The 20,274-nt window shown below is 35.5% G+C and overlaps 1 protein-coding gene across 3 annotated transcripts in view; it reads right to left on the bottom strand.

Annotated features, from left to right (window-relative positions):
- Positions 1-13,766: 13,766 nt before the first annotated feature.
- LOC127434635 (anion exchange protein 2-like) overlaps positions 13,767-20,274 on the bottom strand; it is an 81,779-nt gene continuing 75,271 nt past the window's right edge. For all 3 annotated transcript variants that reach the window (XM_051687512.1, XM_051687511.1, XM_051687513.1), the window contains 2 exons: positions 18,589-18,762; positions 13,767-15,826 (listed from right to left, as the gene is read on the bottom strand). In XM_051687512.1, coding sequence (XP_051543472.1) covers positions 15,746-15,826; positions 18,589-18,762 — 255 coding nt within the window. In that variant the 3' untranslated portion in view covers positions 13,767-15,745. The remainder of the gene's footprint in view (positions 15,827-18,588; positions 18,763-20,274) is intronic.

Genomic DNA, 20,274 nt, shown 5'->3' with positions numbered 1-20,274 from the left:
ACATAAAAAGATTCAACAACTAAGACTTAATCTGAACAAATATCACAGACATGTGACTAACAGAAATGGAATAATGTGTCCCTGAACAAAGGGGGGGGGGGGGTCAAACTCAAAAGTAACAGTCAGTATCTGGTGTGGCCACCACCTGCATTAAGTACTTCAGTGCATCTCCTCCTCATGGACTGCACCAGATTTGCCAGTTCTTGCTGTGAGATGTTACCCCACTCTTCCACCAAAGCACTTGCAAGTTCCCGGACATTTCTAGGGGGAATGGCCTTAGCCCTCATCCTCCGATCCAACAGGTCCCAGACGTGCTCAATGGGATTGAGATCCGGGCTCTTTGCTGGCGATGGCAGAACACTGACATTCCTGTCTTGCAGGAAATCATGCACAGAACGAGCAGTATGGCTGGTGGTATTGTCATGCTGGAGGGTCGTGTCAGGATGAGCCTGCAGGAAGGGTACCACATGAGGGAGGAGGATGTCTTCCCTGTAACACATATCGTTGAGATTGCCTGCAATGACAACAAGCTCAGTCCGATGATGCTGTGACACACCGCCCCAGACCATGACGGACCCTCCACCTGCTCCAGAGTACAGGCTTCGGTGTAATGCTCATTCCTTCGACGATAAACACGAGTCTGACCATCACCCCTGGTGAGACAAAACCGTGACTCGTCAGTGAAGAGCACTTTTTGCCAGTCCAGTCTGGTCCAGTGAAGGTGGGTTTGTCCCCATAGGTGACGTTGTTGCCGGTGATGTCTGGTAAGGACCTGCCCTTACAACAGGCCTACAAGCCCTCAGTCCAGCCTCTCTCAGCCTATTGCGGACAGTCTGAGCACTAATGAAGGGAGTGTGCGTTCCTGGTGTAACTCGGGCAGTTGTTGTTGCCATCCTGTACCTGTAACCTTGTTTAGTTCTGTAATCTCATTTAACAAAGAGATAAACAAGGGCCTGTATTAATTAAAAGTAAAAGTGATTAATGACATCAGGACATAAATAAAACCTGTAATTATTTTTAGACTATGTTGTCTTTTTGTATACCACAGCAGTTCACAAAATGTTATGCTTTGTTGTCATTTGCAGGGAAAACGCTTATGATATTTAAACACTGATAAAGTCTCTTAGTAGACACGCTGATTTGAATAAAGTATAATTAGACTTGTTTTGCTCATGAATGTCTCTGTGCTTTATCAATGCTTTAATAATGACCCCAAACACATAAAAGACGTTCTTTTACCTACTGCCGTAAAAGTGTGATGTACAAAAATGGTTACTATACGAATAAGTGAACAAGTCTGAAGTTATCTTTAAATGTATACTGTATATATATATATATATATATATATATATATATATATATATATATATATATATATATATATATATATATATTACCAGGGTTATTAAATGTTCTTTTTGGAGTGATTTTCTCTTTTGAATGAATTCAAAAGATTCAAATCACAAGTTAATGACATACAGTACAGAGAAACATCACCTGGAGTTAATTTACTCTACTAAAAAACAACCAAGCTAAATGTGACATTTATTGTAAAATGTTTTTTTGGTGTTTGATAGAACTTTAATCTATAGTAGTTGCAAAATGATTGATTTACTATAATAAACACAATTTTATTTTAATTTGTTAAATAGAAAAAATCTTTGAATGGTTCTTTAAACAGTTTCAGTTTTTTAATAACTTTATAAGCATTTAATATAGAAAATGACAATATTCTGAATGTACAGTATATTAGCTGGCTATCTTGAATGATGTAAATACAGTAAAAAAAAACTAAACACTATCTAAGAGTGGAATACATAAAATGTACACGTCTAATAGTGTCAGTGGGGGCTGAGCCCCCCCAAGATCGAAATCATAGAATCACCCCTTTAGCCCCTGCAACAGGGGGGCTTTTTACCCTAAATACTATCCTTTCACTTATTGGACAGTTAATTAAAAATATTTGATTTATTGACCTTAAACAAAACTGAAAATGATACATTAGTATTTAGTCTCAAAAGAAATGTGTTAATTTCAGGGATTTTCATTAGCTACATAAATTTGCTATATTTGAAAAAATATAAAAAATTTGATCAAATTGCCTCAGAATCAACTTTTAGACACCACATGCAAAGATCTCATGGAACTAGAAAATGTTCCAGTGTGTAGTGACAAATAGGCATTTAGGAAAGTGCAGTGGTAGTACCCCGCAGAGCCTGTTGTACCCTAGGCTTATTACACATTCTCCAAAATTCCTAAACAAAGACCATCATTATTAAATGTAAATCCTCCTAGAGCAAGGGTGTCCAAACTTTTTCAATTGTGTGCCTGATGCAAAAAAAAAAAAAAGAAAAAAAGAAAAAAAGAAAAAAGAAATGGTGTCGCGGGCATTGTGTGATTAAAGGCTAGATGCTAGAGTGCCACCATCATATTATCTTTAAATTGTCCACTTAGTTTATGAGTTTTATTCACATTTGATAATTTTGATAAATTTGACATTTGTTAGCAGACTTCAATCTGGGACAAGCTGCAGTGCTTCACACTTTTTATACCCAAAAAAGTCATTTTTGGGGGGGAAGAAAGTACACTACACTAGCCATGATACTGAACAGAAAAGATCCACCAATCAGAGAATCGCAGCAAACAAAGTGCGCCAGAAGAGCTCTGCAGCGACCGCCCACTCCCATGCGCATTGTGAATGACGCAGTCGAGTCAGTCTCCACACAATAAAAGTGCTTGTATATTTGCAAATATCAGAATATTTTGCAATAAAATTAAAAGATACTGTTTCTATGCTTATAATCAATAACTTTCAACTTTCAATCATTGTTTTAAATTCAATTCCGCCATTGACAATGCTTACATTTTTAAGACAAGGATTAAAAGAGATATCTGACTATTACCTGGCTTTCCATTCATGCTTATTGGACATCAGGCAGTCTCCTTTATGGAGCTCATCATATTTAGATATGCCGTTTCGGCTAATGGTGCTGAAGTTCAATAAAATATAATAAATCAACAATAATAAAGTAGTTTACACTGTTTATAATGACAATAGACAATTGTGAAGAGTAGTAATTGTCATACACACTGACACACCATGTCAGTCCCAAGGATTTAATTAAATACAACATGTACAATATTGCATGATTGTAACCAGGTTTACAGTTGATGCACTGTAGGTTAATACATGATTATTCATGAGGAATATGGGTAAATCTAAAGTCATACTCACGTGCTTGTTCTTGGTGTTCTGCCTTCTGATTGAGGACTTCAGATTAATGTGTTCTACTAAGAAAAGCAAGTTTTTCTAGAAAATTCCAGAAAGAGAAAACAAAAACCTTTTTTTATTACAGAATTCCTTTAATTCACAGAGTATTCCTGGCTTTGTTTGTTTTTAAAGCTGAAGTATGCAATTTCTGTGCCACTAGAGCCACCATACGGAATTGTAAAATTAATTTTGTTTTCATTACAGCTTTCTGAATACACCCCCCATCTGCCGTTGGTCAAACAAAGAGATAGTCCCGCACCCAACTCACGCCATTGCTTGAACTTGAGTGTGGTCAGACTAAGTGGGTCGCTCAAAACAAACAGCAATTTTCAAAGTGCCACAGAAACACAGTGCTTACATTTTTGAGAAAATGTATCTATGAATGGCGTACCAATAGTTGTCTCTGCACATTAAGCTGGCATAGGAGAAAGTATTTTAACAGAAAAAGTCACATACTTCAGCTTTAAGCTGCAAGATCTAAAATATACTTACTCAAAATAAATTGACAAAAAAAAAAAAAATATGATGCTAAAAGGCATTGTGTTTAAATAATACATTTGTCTCGAAGGGGTTGTAATCCTGTACTCAAAAACGTTTTAGAGAGTAATAGCAGACAGCACATTTTCCAATCCAAACTTTACAAATATAACTTTATTAAATGCAAATATATTAAAGAGCTGTGTGGGCACGTGCTCACTATGAATATTAACATATAAAATAAAGAGCTTAAACTTAGTTTTTTCTTTATATACCAAATTAAAGCATTGCTGAGGTGTTGTTTAGAAACAATCTGCAAAAGGAGCAAATAAAGATGAGATACTTTGATAAGTTAGCATAGCAATGCTAATCATTAATACTCTGTGTGAACATTCTGCCAAGCACTTCATGGGACTCTTCAAATCTTATTTATGACAATGATTTTACATTTATATGATTATATACAAACTCTGTTCAGCCTATTTGGAAACGGGGTTCTCAACGGGGGTGTTCAAAGGATGCCAGGGGGCGCTGAGAGCAAATTAGTAGAGAGGGGGGTGTTAGGTTACAAATGGGGGGTGTTTATCAGTCATAATAATCAAATCTATTGTCAAGTTTCTCTTTCCATTAAAATGTTTATCTAGACTTGGAGTATATCAGTTGGTTCTCAATTATACAGGTTGGTACACATTTGTAACGTGATGCATCTGATTTTGAAGTCTAGCGACGCATCTGAAGTATCTGGTTTAGCAGCGTCACATACACAGGCAGAGGCACAACCTCCGCTAATGCACCTGCGTGGCTCTGTAGATGGATACGGCTCAACGAACAGAGCAGTGCGAGTGCAAAGAAGGTGCATTTTTACTCACAGACCGGTCTCAAACTCTTAAACCTGCACCGTTTATCATTACAGCGCTGCAAGAATCAGTGACAAGCAAGGCGTGACAAGCGGAAACCATTTGAATTCGGCACAGAATTCTACATCACCACCCTTGAATTTACTATAGTAACACTAACTGTACTTTAGGCAGAAATAGATTGATAATAAATATTACCATATCACTACTTCAGCTCTATTAAATTTGTCATAGGCTACAATAGGGGAGTGAGGGAATATAATTAAGTTTTGTTACAACTTATAAATATTTATATTTTGTATTTATTGTATTTACATGTGTTTAGAGTAGGTCTGCTGTTCATCATTACAAAAATGCCATAGTTTGTTTGATAGAAATCATGCTACATCTAACCATGGTAGTGAAGAAGATCCATGCTTCCATATGCATCCAACTCAAAATCAATGCTGTAATGTAGAATGAGCATTTCAGTGGGGCAAAATATGCAATATTATTGGTCTTTTCACTTATTTCTGAAATATATTAACAATATCACTTATATTATTAGTTTCTGTCTTCACATTTTCATTTTATAGGCCCCCAGATATAGCCCTCCATCCTCCTACTGCCTCAAGTCTGCTACAATCATCCCTGTTCCAAAACATATTGCAATCAGGTCCCTGAATGATTATTGCCCAGTGGCCTTGACCCCCATAGTCAGGGGCGGACTAGCCATCAGGAGCGCCGGGCGTTTTCCTGGTGGGCCAAGTACCGTTCTGTCCTACAGGCGATATAGGCAGCTGCTCTGGGATCCAACATGCTCACGCAGGCCCCATTACAGGGCAAACTTTCAGTTAACATTGTAAGAGAGAGCCAATACAATGGCTTTTATTTTGAATGTTATCATGGCTTTTATTTGGAAATCGCTTACATAGTGGCACGGTTTCTACATGTGCAAGTGTGCTGTGCAACTCGAGTGGACCTCATTATTTGACATAAAAATCACAATAATGGTGACAACCAAAAACATCATATTAAGTATAAGATGAGCTCTGAATAATCACAAAATGACAAATAACTGCAAGTTACAACAAATACAATAACAGCAGCGTAAATACAATCGGCAAACAGTAAAGCAATGAGCAGTACATAGTCAGTTGCATCATTTATTCAGACCGTAAAGCATTAGTGGGAACTGAAGTGCGGCTTGCTGAATAATGCTCATGCCTGATAAAAATGCATAAAGTAAGTCATGTAAAATATTACTTTGTGGCTATTTGAGTCTTTGAGGCTTACTTTGGTAGGGGAATGAAGTAGGGGGGCGTTCATCAAAAAGTCTCGTTCCAACATTTACAGTATTTTATTTGGGTCTCATGCAGTGTAGTGTATTCATGTCTCTATTTTTAATTTCAGCACCAAAGTACCATTTTCTTATTTGATATTTTCTAACAAATGTCACTTTTTGGGCTGTATATTGTACTTACAGATGATATAACAGTATAAGTCTAATACTGTATAAGATGCATGAGGTGGAGAAACCTATAGGCTGCATGATGTTTTTTCAAGAAATCAAACTTGAAAACTCTATTTGATAAACTCTTCGTTTGGAGTCCAATCCAAAAACATGCTTATGTTGCATATTATAATACATATGAAAGTTTCACAATCTATTGAAAGTGCAAACACAAAATAAGAGGGTTACAATGTTAAGCATTGGAACTAGATCAGTATTTTCAAAAAGTTTTAAATTTTTGTACTATTGTAACATTTTAAGAGATCACAATCTCTATTCTATTGTTTTTGTAGAATAATAATAATAATAAAAAAAAGCTAAATACACAGTATCATTCAGATTATTCTAAACTAGTTCACAATATCCACTGACACAAATTTTAGATGTACAAAAGTGAAGAATGTTGTCTATCTATTCTATTGCTTGCTTGCTTACAAGAGCATAGTACACAGTGCAAAGTTATCTCTGTAGTCTGACAGATGCTCACTACTAAATCTATCAACTATTGGAAAAAAGTACAAATAAAACATGCCGATATGTTTCCTTTTCTATGGTTTCTTAACGGCCAGGAGGGAGGGAGAGCCATTTGCGTAACTCATTTTTTTACAGTGTTCAACTCTTGTCACCAACAAGTCCTGAAATGCAGAATAACACACAATTAATAACCACCCGTCAATGATATCCATGTCAACGGTAAAGAACAAACATTAAATACTCTCCAGCAACCAACAGTATTATAATAACTCCAACAAACAATGCTTGAGTGTCTTGGCAATGCAAAAAATTTCAGAACTCCCTCATAGATCGTCTTTTTCTTAAATTACAATATTGTGTTTGGTTTTTAAACACCCTGTTGAGCAGCAGATATCCAAATTTCCTGGAAATGGCATTCCAGTGTTGCATAATAAAATGTGTGCCAGATTTCAGTTTCTCTTCTTTGCTTTCATTTTTTAAGAAAAGACTCCCGGAATTATAACAGAAGAAACCAAGCGAAACAAACCCAAAAAATAAAAGCTAAAGACATAAAATACTAAATAAACAGCAAATGACCTTTGTGAGTTGTGGTTTGTGTACACAGTTTATATATGGCTTTGGTTCATTCTGGATCACTCCATCATGTATCTTATAGCAGATTCCACAGTCTATCAGAGGCTACAAAAAATACAGATATATATTATCAATTACATACGGACAATTTTAAGGCAAAATGTTAAACATGTTTGAAGCTCAATAGTTAAGATGTTTCAAAAGCAGAAAAAACATTGCAAAACCAGTGACTATAATTCCTGTAAATAATAGGGCTGTCACGGTACATTTTAGATTTGCATCATGTATTTTACAGAATTAGAAAAGTAGCAATCTCTTGCAATAAGCATATATGTGAAATTAAAATATAAGATATACATTTTTATTTTTTTTATTCTGTAGCAACTTACTCTATCATTTCTGAAAGCACATTTAGTAGGATTGGCATCTATAGTTCCTTTAGGGCATCGAGTGGCTTTAAGGTAGAAGTGATGGTAGATATAACTTACACCAAACCCACCCTAGAATGAACGATAAAGAATGATCATGTTATGAGATATTCAGACACTGTACTCCATCCATAGTATATTAAAGTTTAACATCATTTGATTTGATGACTATGGATGGATAATCACACCTCTGCCCATCCCTCAAGACTATAAAAACTGTGTGAACAATCACTGACCAACATATTTTTGTTGTTTAAATGTTTCTGATTTTAGCATCCCCAAAGTCAAAAATGACAGCTTAACTTAATATTTTAATAAAGTGAATACAGTAAACAGTAAAAAGGCAACAATTTTCACAAGCAGATTTAGAAAACATACATCTAGGACAGACTTGTCCAGACTTCTTAAGAAGAGAAAATGGTTCTTGATTGCTGCGTGGGAGTTCACTTGTTGGACAGCCAGCTCCACACCTTTCTTGTAGTTTTCTGGAAGATTGCTGAACTCATCCTGTGCCTCAGAAGTGCCCAGAAAGACTCCGGTACTGACCAGCACGATGAGCAGTATCACAGCCATCTTTCCACAATCTTCACCAGAATTTTCTCAGACTGGCTTATCGTTAATTCAAACACAAAGTTATACAGTGTCTATCAAAGTCACTAAATGCAAAATTCCACAAAAAAGAATGCAAACACTAAGAGTGATGTTCGTTCGATGTGCGTATCTCAGTGCAGCTACATGGGTGTGTAGGAGAACTCAGACAGACAGATTGTGCAATTTTTGGATGAGTTTCTGTTGGCTGAGTCCTCTTGCTTTTGTCTGTTTTGGCTTTCACAATCCTATACAGAGAGAATGTTAAAACATGTGGTTTGAGTGAATGGACTGCCATCCAGTGGAGAATAGTACATTTTCCAATACTCAAAGAGGTTCTAAATATGACTACACTTTTGTTTATTTAATCAAATAGTGACAGTTCTGATGTATTCTCATGATGCGAAATTAAGCAGCATTGGTGCACTGTAAAATGTCTGGTAACCACAGTGTGCTTCATGTGGTAACATATTATATAAATAATAATAATAAATCCAAAATTGTTGAAAGGAATGTTCTGGGACTGGGTTCAATACAAGTTAAGCGCAATTGCCAGTATTTGAGGCATAATGTTGATTACCACAAAACAATAATTTTGACTCGTCTTTCGTTTATTTAAAAAAAAAAAAAGAGCAAAAATTGAGGTTACAGAAAGGCACTTACAATGGAAGTAAATGGGGCCAGTCCATAAACATTAAAATACACATTGTTTTAAAAGTATAGCCACAAGACTTGAACATTAAATGTGTCAACATGATTTTAGTTTGATAAAATCTCTGTTCTGCATGATTTTAGTGTGATAAAATCATTTGGAATTCACAGCGTTGCGTCGTCATGGCAAAAAAGTTGTAATATTGGATATAACTTTACACAGATAAGGTTAGTAAGCAATTTTATCACACTAAAATCACATTACCACATATAATGTTTAGGTCTTATGGCCATACTTTTGAAACTGTGTATATTTTAATGTTAATGGACTGTCCCCTTTAACTTCCACTGTAAGTGCCTTACTGTAAACCAGATTTGTCGAAATAATGAGTTGAGGTAATCACCATTATGCTGATAGTTACATTTATGAATCATATCATGTAAAAATTTTTTTGCTTATGCTTGTGTGTGTGTGTGTGTGTGTGTGTGTATATATATCTAAGTAAAAACCAAGGTCAGAAACTTTTCTTTATTTGGACCGATATTTTAACCGAGACACTATTAAACTGCAATTAACAATGAACAACATGTTTTAATCATCATTTATTATCTTTTTGGTTTTCAACAGTGTTGGAATAATGAAAAAACAAACAAACAAAAAAGTAATCATGTAAAGCGTTAGTATCTTTTGCAAAGTTTTACCACCCCAAAGAAATACACTACAGACACACCAAGAATTACAAGGCGTTAGCAGGTCAGAGCGATGCTGGTTCATAATGACCACAATAATGAAATGTTCTCTTTAATACTGTTTCAATTCTTCAGAATCAGATATGTTTGAAGCAGGAGTTGATTTGGCAAAGAAAGGACATGTGAAGGACATTTAACATCACTGAATGGCATTCTGCCAGTAGAATACAGAACATCAGTAGGTATTGTCTCCAACCGTTTGTTAAGATTTGGTCGCCAGCAGAGTGGGGGATCCACTGCCATAACCCATTTTGTTACAGTGGTCCATTCTCGTTGTCTTCATGTCCTTAGGTTCAAAAAATTAGCCAGTGTCAGCTTGTGTTGACAGATAATGAAAAACAGCTAAGAACAAGCAATAGATTTGCTAATAGTGTGCATTTTTGACATGATCAAATGTATTATTGCATTTAAGATTGGCTCAAATGAAGAGGGTATACCTCAATATTTAAGATTGGCTCAAATGAAAAGGGTATACCTCAGTGAGAGCTGATTTATGAACACAGTTCACATAGGGTTTGGGTTCTGCCTCAATCCCTCCAGCGTAGGTCTTGTAGCAGATGGCACAGTCAATAAGAGGCTGTATAATAAACAAACAAGAGACATTTCACTTTGAGCCATTAGGTTCCACTTTTAAAAAAGTACAGTACCTAAAGGCATTTAACTCCATATTGCATATTTACTTTTTACTGATAATAAAATTACACTTACACGATCATTCCTGAATGCACATTTGGTTGTGTCAGTGTTCTCAGTTCCTCTTTTGCACTTGGTGGCTTTGAGATAAAAATTATAGTATATGTATGTGACATCAAACCCTGCCTACAGAGAGATGAGAAATACATGCAATAAGCTGAATAAAATGTTTTTGGGAAGCTGAATACAAGACAAATTTTCTTTTTTATTAATATTATTTTTAGATTTATCAACAAAAGTGGCAACAGTTAGATTTAATAGATTTACCTCAGTAACCGCTTGTTTATATATCCATTATATATTCAAAATAAATGTAAATGATTATATAACACTGCTGTTTACTGTTAAAGGAATATTCCGGGCTCAGTATAAGTTAAGCTCAATCGACAGCATTTATGGCATGATGTTGATTACCACAAAAAATTATTTAGCCTCGTCCCTCCTTTTCTTTAAAAAAAAATAAAAAAATAAAAATAAAAAAAATATTGACGTTACTGTAAGACACTAACTATGGAAGTAAATGGGGGCCAATTTTTGGAGGGTTTAAAAGCAGAAATGTGAAGCTTATAATTTTATAAAAGCACTTCCATTAATTCTTTTATTAAAACTCATGTATTATTTGAGCTGTAAAGTAGTTTAAACTGATATTTTTACAACCAATTTAAGGTTTGTTGGCATTACATCGTCATGACAACAAAGTTGTAAAATTGGCTATAACTTTACACAGAAAAGGTTAGTAAGTGATTTTATCACACTAAAATCATGTTTACACGCATATTGTTTATGTCTTGTGGCTATACTTTTGAAACAGTGAGTATTTTAACGTTCCAAAATTGGCCCCCATTCACTTCCATTGTAAGTGTCTCACTGGAACAAAGATTTTAGCTTTTTTTAAAGAAAAGTAGGGACGGGTGAAAATACATTTTTAGGTATTCAATATTGTCACAAATGCTATCGATTGAGTTTAACTTGTATTGAACCCGGAATATCCCTTTAAGGGGGGCAGAAATGAAAGGGATCTCGGTGCAAAAATGCCCCCAAAAATGACCTTAAATTTCAAAATGTGGGGTAAAAATGCCTTTAATAATAAGTTCCTCTTTTTTTTATTTGTTGATGTTACATCTGATACAGTTCTCAATATTACAGTACATATTATGGCATAAAATATGGGTTGATGGTGACTTAGCTTATTCTGAGGGTGAGAGGAACAAATATTCTCAATCTTTGTATAAATTTGTATTGATGAATGAATTAAATTGAGACAGTTTGTTATCAAATGAAAATATGCATTCAATTAAAACCATGGGTGCGAATATATATATTGAATAAAACTTTTCATATTTGATATTTACATTTAAATTGAATGGTTATTTTGGTGTAAGTTATATTTCTGTTTATTGGGCAAAATTTGCTTTATTGTATAATTAACGGCCCCTATTCACACGTGGATTTTCAGGCACCTCCATCTCCCATTGCTGGGACACAGTGTACATTTATTATATATTAGGCTAGTACAATATATTAGATATTATGCCACGTTATGGTCTCTGCTGAAAGCACATTATCCGTACTAACTTAATTTTAGCCTTAGACATATTTAAGAACGTAAAATCGAAAAAGAAAACTTTGTATGATGTCAAACCAAGTCAGCTCTGTAACAGAATGGATGAACAAGCAGATAGCAAGACACATGAGAATGTACTACCTCAATTTGTGACTGCTGGATCGTTTTAAAGAAGAGAAAATGCTGTTGAACGCTTTCATGGGCATTGATCTTTTGTAATGCCAGTTCCACTCCTTTCTTGTAGGTATCTGGAAGTTTGCTAAAGGAGCCTTGGGCCTCAGTGGAAATCAGCAAGACTCCAGCACAGAACAGCACAACATACAGCAGCAGAGACATCTTTAACCAGTCTGAACACGATTTCCCCTGCATTCACTTAAGGCAGACACATTCCAGGAGGCTTGGCATGTTTTTGTGTGGTTGATAGGTAACGCTGAATAATACGGCCAGTGTGTCACCTGTTCGTGGAAATGCTTGAAATCTAAACAGTATGAATTTACATATAATTTTTAGTTTGTTTGTTGGTTCATTTTATTTTTTTCTTAAACTGTTTTGTAAGCTTGTTATGGATAAACATTTTTTTAAAAAAAAATACACACTATTTTTAAGGTTTAAACATTTCATAAAATTCCGTCAAATTTAATTGAGCAACCTTTGACATAATTAAGTGAATAAAAATTAAATATATTGATGTTGTATTAATTAAATTTTTTTTTAAAATTACTCAATTCAATATGATGAAATTTTGTTATGAAGCTTGTTATCGGCTAGAATAAAACGTGCTGCTAAAATAAAAATAAAATAAATTTGCAGTACACTTTACATAAAAAAAATGTAAAAATTAAATATAAACGATAAATAATAATAACAAAACAAATAAAAACAAAATGCATAAAATTCTACATTCACACACAAACTCAAAAGTGCTGTTCTACGATCAGACTGAATTCCTGTTCTGCAGGTCAAAACTTGTCTAGACACAGCACTACGCAAATGTGCAGCTCGTAGATAAACTCGGATGAAAAATAAACACGGTGACAAAAAAACAAACAAAACAAAAAAATAACCTAATGCACTGTACAACAAGAGCTATGGCATACAACACACTTCCAAATATAATAGAACTTTATAAAAAATATGCTCTATTCAATTATGTGTACATTTAGATAAAGATGTAAAACTCTAGCCCTTCCTAGTCTAGAAAAGTTTTAACTTGACTACACTTTGACCATTAATTACTAGTATGTTTGGGGAATTGCATTTTTTACTTAAAGTTCTCCAACCAAGAATAACTCATTTAAAAGCCACGCATAGTCAATTTATATAGAAAAATCATCTTTATTTGCAATATTTGAAATCTGATGTAAATATTGCATTATGTACACAGGAAATTTTAAAAATCAAATATTCAATACAAAAATAAAACCAAATGCATAAAAAAATGTTCATCTAACAAGGATTGTAAATGACCCCTCAGTTCCCTTTGCCACGTATCTGCTATTGTAAGTTATACTTTTGTGATCAATATCATCCATCACCACAATGTTCAAAATGTAACCTTCATAAACAGTCTTAGACCCCCATTAAGCTTTCATAAATACCATCAACAAACAAGTGCTGCTAAATATCCACAGGGAACAGTTCCAGTAACGGCACAGAACTGAACAAATATTCCACCACGCATTCACACACAACGTCAAAAGTGCTGTTCTACGATCAGACTGAACTCCTGTTCTCCAGGTCAAAACTTGTCAACACACAGCAGCACCCAAATATGGAACTAGTCGATGAACTCAGGCAGAGGAAATGTGAAAAATAAACAACAGTGACAAAGTACAATACGCTGTGATTGAAACACAGACCTCCTGATGTACTAAAAGATGACAAAGCTTTGATAGTTAGCACAACTTGATAAAAATATTCTCTAATCACCCATTTGTATGTTCAAATATTGACATATAACATCTAGCCCTTTCCTAGTCAAATAAAATGTCTACACAGTTTTAATTTGAGTATCACTCATTAGTAACCGCATACATAAGCTAATGTGATACAAATTGAAGGAAATATGCATCATAACGTCCTGTTACTAAAAGACCCTAACAATTCTGAAGCGTCTCGCACATCCCGTTCTGGAAAAACAATTTGGAATGTACAGTACATTAAAGCGCTCGAATAAGCAAAAGCATTTCTTGTAGTTTAAAGCACAGCGATGTGATAAAATTCGGAATCACTAGCGATAACTAGAAGGTTTAAAATAAAAACGTAAGAGCACAATGAGGAACCTTTTCAAACAAATGTGTACTACCAATAGAATAACAAACATAACACATGCCATGCTTCACAAATTCCTTAACCATGGTTTGTGCACAAATTTTTTTTCAAGTGAAAGTGTATCTATGTGTAGTAATCGGTACTAATTAGTGCACATCAACTCCATCTGTACTGTCTGTACTACAAAAGCAAAGAGAAAGTAGTGAATTTTAAAAGTTTTTCACTTATGTGTTAATCAAACAAATAATTTTCTAAATCAAAATCTGCACTTTATATTTATTGGAAACCGGTATTTATAATTTAAAAAGCAGGCCTTCTGCTTTAGTGTTAATTTTAACTTAGATTTCCATTTAAAAACATTTGCATCTAATTCAGATAGACCATGGTCCAAGAATAGCCCAAAAAAGACATTAAAATTGTGGTCGAAAGTACCAATTTACTATTTCAACATGTAAAGTAAACTAAATGAGAAAATCTGTTTCCCAAACATAAGTTAATAATCCGCATTTCCGAACTTAAAGGGATAGTTCACCCAAAAATGAAAATTCTGTCATTTACTACAGAAAGGGAGATGTTTGGCAGAATGTCTCAGTAACCGTTCAATTTCATTCAAATGAAATTGAATGATAAATGGTGACCGAGGCTGCCATTCTGTCAAACATCTGCTTTTGTGTTCCATGGTAAAAATGTAAGTCATGGTGGTTGGAAGCTTTTATTTTGGGGTGGTCTATTCCTTTAATAACATATAGGAGTATTTCTTGATTTTCTATCTTCATATGGATTTTCAGACTTCAAACTAGGCCACCAGTCAATCCATCCAAGCTAAAACTAGTGACAATTTCTCCTAATACCACCTGCCTCTCAATACATACTCTCAAATAAAGTCCAAAATTGACTGAGAATGAGATGCGGACTTATGTAACAGTCAAGTGTAAAACTGCACGAAATATGTACAGCAACTGCACATCTTATAATGACAGTTTAGCATTTAGAGTTACTGTATATTTCCACTTCATGTAAAGTTTTTGGAAGAGCAATTTCATGCATTAAAAAGGCCAGGATATTGCGCACTAGTATCAAAAACCATATCTGTTCACATGCAAAGCTGAACAAAACGTATTAACTACATGGCAACATTAGGAAAAAAATAAAAAAAATACTGTTGATTGTGCGAATTAACAATATATGCTGGGTCATAAAAAGAATTTAGAACAAAACAACAAAGTAAAGCCAGAAAACAAACATAAAACTGCAGAACTGACTACACACACACGTATATATAAGATGAAATGGACTTTGGCAATCTTTCTAAGTCATAAATTTTCACTAAACACTAAAGTATAATATTGCATGTACCCAGAATGTTGTTGAGAACGTCCAGTTAACTCTATAAGGATGCATTCTTTTTTCCCATAAGAAAAAAATACACTTGAATAAGGCTAAACGGTATTGTAGCAGCACAAACCCTCAAAAAAAATAAAATTGGTCTTTGTAGTTGCTGGATGGAGATCAGGTTTGTTCAAAAATTGCAACAAAGCAACATTCACATCTCTTCAGTCAAGAAACTTTGTTTCTGCCAATTTTCGTTTGATTTTTTTAGAAACTTAAAAGGCAACTATTGGCTATCGGTGTGACTAACAGACAGGTGGGAGTGGCTCAAACTGGCATGTGCATCTCTGTGTACTCGTCCTGTCCCTCCTTCTCATCGAATGTGGGTTCCGCATCATCTGCATCCAACTGAGAAGAAGAAGTAGTTTTATTAATATTGCACCTTTCCCAAAGCTCAAGGTTGCTTAGAGAAAGAGGTAAGAGAGAGAAAAGCCAAACAAACAGTGACCATGAAATCACAATAGACCATATTTACTTTCATAATACAGTGAGTGATTCATCAGTGCACATTATTCCGTAGAAAAAAACAAGTGATAGCTTGCTCTGCCACTAAAGCGACTTCCCTTTTCGGGTGACGTCACCAAGCGCTCTTATTTTTCAACCCCTACCTACAACCACATTCCTGATGATAAAATCAAGCCACATCCATTTTTTACCCTCATTGAATATCCTGTTTCACTATGAAATATGTCACAATATGGAATAAGTTGCAAAGAATGTTGACTTCAATGTCTTGCATTTTATTTTAATACTCATGTTATCTCTATTTTTATTATTAAAAATGTACTGATTTCTGCAAGAGGTGAAAATCTGTATAAAGATTTGCAAGGGCAAGATGAGAGTGTTTACAAACCTTAATAACCAAAATAATTTTGATTGCAACTGTATATATATATATATATGTATATGTATAGTTGCAATCAAAATTATTCAACCCCCCTGACCAGCAATACATTCTGGAGATGTGAATTAAAACACATCAACTAAAACCTCAGTAAACAGTCAAAGTAAGTTTTTAATACACATTTCAGTGATTTTGAGAACAAAGAGTTCAGTTTACCCAAATTCTAAAATAAACAATAACTAATTCTCTCCACAAATGTCATGTCAAAACTATTCAACCCCCAAAGTCAATCATTTGTGGAGCATCCTTTACTTTTAATAACAGCAAAACAGTTTCAGGTGAGTGTTCTCAGGCTTCGGACACCTCTCTATTAGAATTTTTACACATTTCTCATGAGCAAAAGCTTCCAGCTCATTGACATTCTTTGGTTTCTGTGCTGCCACTGCTTCCTTGAAATCCCAACAAAGGTTTGCAATGGGATTTGAATGATGGACTGAATGGGCCATTTAAGGACATTTCACAACCTATCCCTTTTGCTTTCTTCCACACCCAAGAAGGTTGCTGTTGTACCATATTATAAAAATGAATGGTGCTGCCAACTTTGTCCATTGGAAATGTAAGTGCCTTAGAAATGTACTTTTAGCCATGTCCTTTCTTGTGTAATGAAATAATCTCCTCTATTAGCTTTTGAGACAGCTTACTTTTAATTGCATTTTTTGCATAGGAATACATTTTTGTTTACGACACTAAACTTAAATTTTAAAACAATTACTTGTGTAGCCTTACATATTTAAGAAACAGCTACATGCAATAAGGGTTGAATAATTATGACATGGCTGTATTTTTAAGAAATCCTGCTATTTAGAAATATTAGGTTATATATTCACACTATGACTTTAAATATGTCACTCAACTGATTTTTTTTGGATTTTCTCCCCATTTTGGAATGCCCGATTCCCAATGCGCTCCAAATCCTCATGGTGGTGTAGTGACTCGCCTCAATCCGGGTGGCAGAGGACAAATCTCAGTTGGCTCTGCGTCTGAGACCGTCTGTGCATCTTATCACGTGGCTTGTTGAGCACGTTACCGCGGAGACATAGCGTGTGTGGAGGCTTCACGCGATTCTCCGCGGCATCCACGCACACCTCACCACGTGCCCCACCAAGAGCGAGAACCACACATTATAGCGACCACGAGGAGGCTACCCCATGTGACTCTACCCTCCCTAGCAACCGGGCCAGTTTGGTTGCTTAGGAGACCTGACTGGAGTCACAATATAGATGTAATTTTAAAAACTTCTAGGTCATCAGAAAAGCTTACCTTTGTAAATCCTTACTGTCTTGGGGGGGTTGAATAATTTTGATTGCAATTGTATATATATATATATATATATATATATATATATATATATATATATATATATATATATATATAATGCATATCGCCAACTGGGCAGGGAGGAGAGTTTACAGAAAAAAGGACTTAAATATTTGTCTGTTTCTCACTCACACCTATAAAATCGCTTCTGAAGACATGGATTTAACCAATAGAGTCGTATGGATTATTTTATGCTGCCTTTATGTCCTTTTTGGAGCTTCAAACATCTGGCCACCATTAACTTGCATTTTATGGACCTACAGAGCTGAGATATTCTTCAAAAATCTTTGTTTGTAAATGAAAGTAAATGATTAGTAAATTTTAATTTTTGGGTGAACTATCCCTTTAACTAATGTAGTTGACTAGTATTAACGAATACAACCTTATTGTAAAGTGTTACCCATTATCCTTATTTGTAACATACTTTATGCAAGGACATGTACGCAGATGGGAGCGTTTGACCAACGCATTGCCAACGCAGTGCCAATGTGGTGTCCGGTTGTATCGTGTGTTTTTTCATTACTGTGGCGTAACACACCTCAGTACTAAAGGGGGCGATAGAGTTTCTTTCAAAATTCTGTGCCATCAAACTGGATGTGTTATTATTCATGTAAGTTGCTATAAATAAATTGACTTTAACTCACTTGCTTAGCAATATTCTCTTAAAATTGTTGTTCCGGCATGACAGTAGTTGGTTTAAAAGAGAAAACTCACAGTAGAAGCAAACAGTTAACACCAAGTGCCCCTTGTGGCAACTTTGAGAATGCATACTAGCCTTGTGTTATAAATTGCAGTTTGACACATTTTGGAACGCAACATCGCATTAAATAAAGCTTGTGTCCCTAGAAGTGTCTGCACTCACGAGTATGTTTCAGCCTTGCATACTTACACATTGCATTTCACGGGCGCTGAAGATTCGTGGCAAGAGAAACATCTTGACAGGGACAGTCATGATGAGAACGAATGGGAAGGCCAGCGAAGCCACGGTGGACATGACCACCCAGAGGACAGCGAGACACACAACCTGTACAGCTGTGAACAGATGCATCCGCAGCGTCCGCACCTGAGGAGCACAAATTAGTCAGTACTTACACTGGATTACAATATTGCATTCAGTGTTGTTAATTGACACCCACAAATTTATTTTTCTTTTTTTTTTTGAGGTAGGTACATATTTAAAAAAAAATTATAAAATAAAAATATGTACAAAAAAAAAAAAATAAAGTTTAAAGTGGGCCTGGGTAGCTCAGTGGTAAAAGACGCTGGTTACCACCCCTGGAGTTCGCTAGTTCGAATCCCAGAGCGTGCTGAGTGACTTCAACCAGGTCTCCTAAGCAACCAAATTGGCCCGGTTGCTAGGGAGGGTAGAGTCACGTGGGGTAACCTCCTCGTGGTTGCTATAATGTGGTTCGTTCTCGGTGGGGCGCGTGGTGAGTTGAGCTCGGATGCCGCGGTGGATGGCGTGAAGCCTCCACACACGCTATGTATCCGTGGCAACGCGCTCAACAAGCCACGTGATAAGATGCTCAGGTTGATGGTCTCTGACGCGGAGGCAACTGGGATTCATTCTCCGCCACCCGTATTGAGGCGAATCACTACGCGACCACGAGGACCTCTTGGGAATTGAGCGTACTGGGAATTGGGCATTCCAAATTGGGTGAAAAAAAAAAAGTTTAAAGGACCATTAAGTATAACATACCAGGCAAAAGAGCTATTGATTCAGATTTGATAACACTTACAAAAAAGTACTGAAAAGTACCATGATATTACTGTGGTTTATGGGTATGGTACCATGGTAACACTATGTGTTTTTTATACATGTACAGAAGGATGTAAATACCCTTGTATATGAATATGAATTCAGTACCATAGTGGATGTCAAAGATAAATTGTATTACTTTTTAGGATGCACCTATAAAAAATATATGTGCCGAAACCAATATCCGATTATTTAGAACATCTGCCGATACCGATAATTTGGTGATTCTGTTCCATTTCAGAGTAACTGGTCTCAATTAAAAACAAAACACTGAAACAAAAAGCACACTATTAATTCACAGTAACATTCTGAACACACATTAACTGAATTCTGAATAGCATCCAGTCAGGCTCACTTTAAATTGGTAAGAATGTGCTTACCTCACCTTAACTGAATTCTGAATGATGAAGCTTGTCCCTTTTTAGCTGAAGCAGTCTCCACTTTAGATTTAACAAACTCAATCCTTGCTGTGTCGAGCTTTAAGGTGAGTAATCAAATTAGTAGTATTAAAAGTTTTAACGGTGGTTCCACCACGTGAAATTCTAGCAGTGCAAAGCTTACAAACTGCAACTCTGCTGCCACTGTCACCTAGTTCAAAGTAAATCCACACAAGAGAAATCTTCTTTCACAAACAGCACAGGTTTTTTCGCCCCTTTTGACAGAGAATAATCGGCTGTTCATCAGCTGTTTTAAAACATTCGCCTGATGTTCAATAGTGCAAATAATTGCTTTAATTTGCCAATACCGATGTTTGGCCGATATATCGGTGCATCTCTAATTACTATCTGATTCCATCACTAAACCATGGTACCACCA

This window comes from Myxocyprinus asiaticus, chromosome 44 (genome assembly GCF_019703515.2).
Source record: "Myxocyprinus asiaticus isolate MX2 ecotype Aquarium Trade chromosome 44, UBuf_Myxa_2, whole genome shotgun sequence".
Taxonomy (NCBI): Eukaryota; Metazoa; Chordata; class Actinopteri; order Cypriniformes; family Catostomidae; genus Myxocyprinus; species Myxocyprinus asiaticus.
Note: the sequence above shows the minus strand (reverse complement) of the source record. Positions and strands in the feature narration are given on the sequence as shown.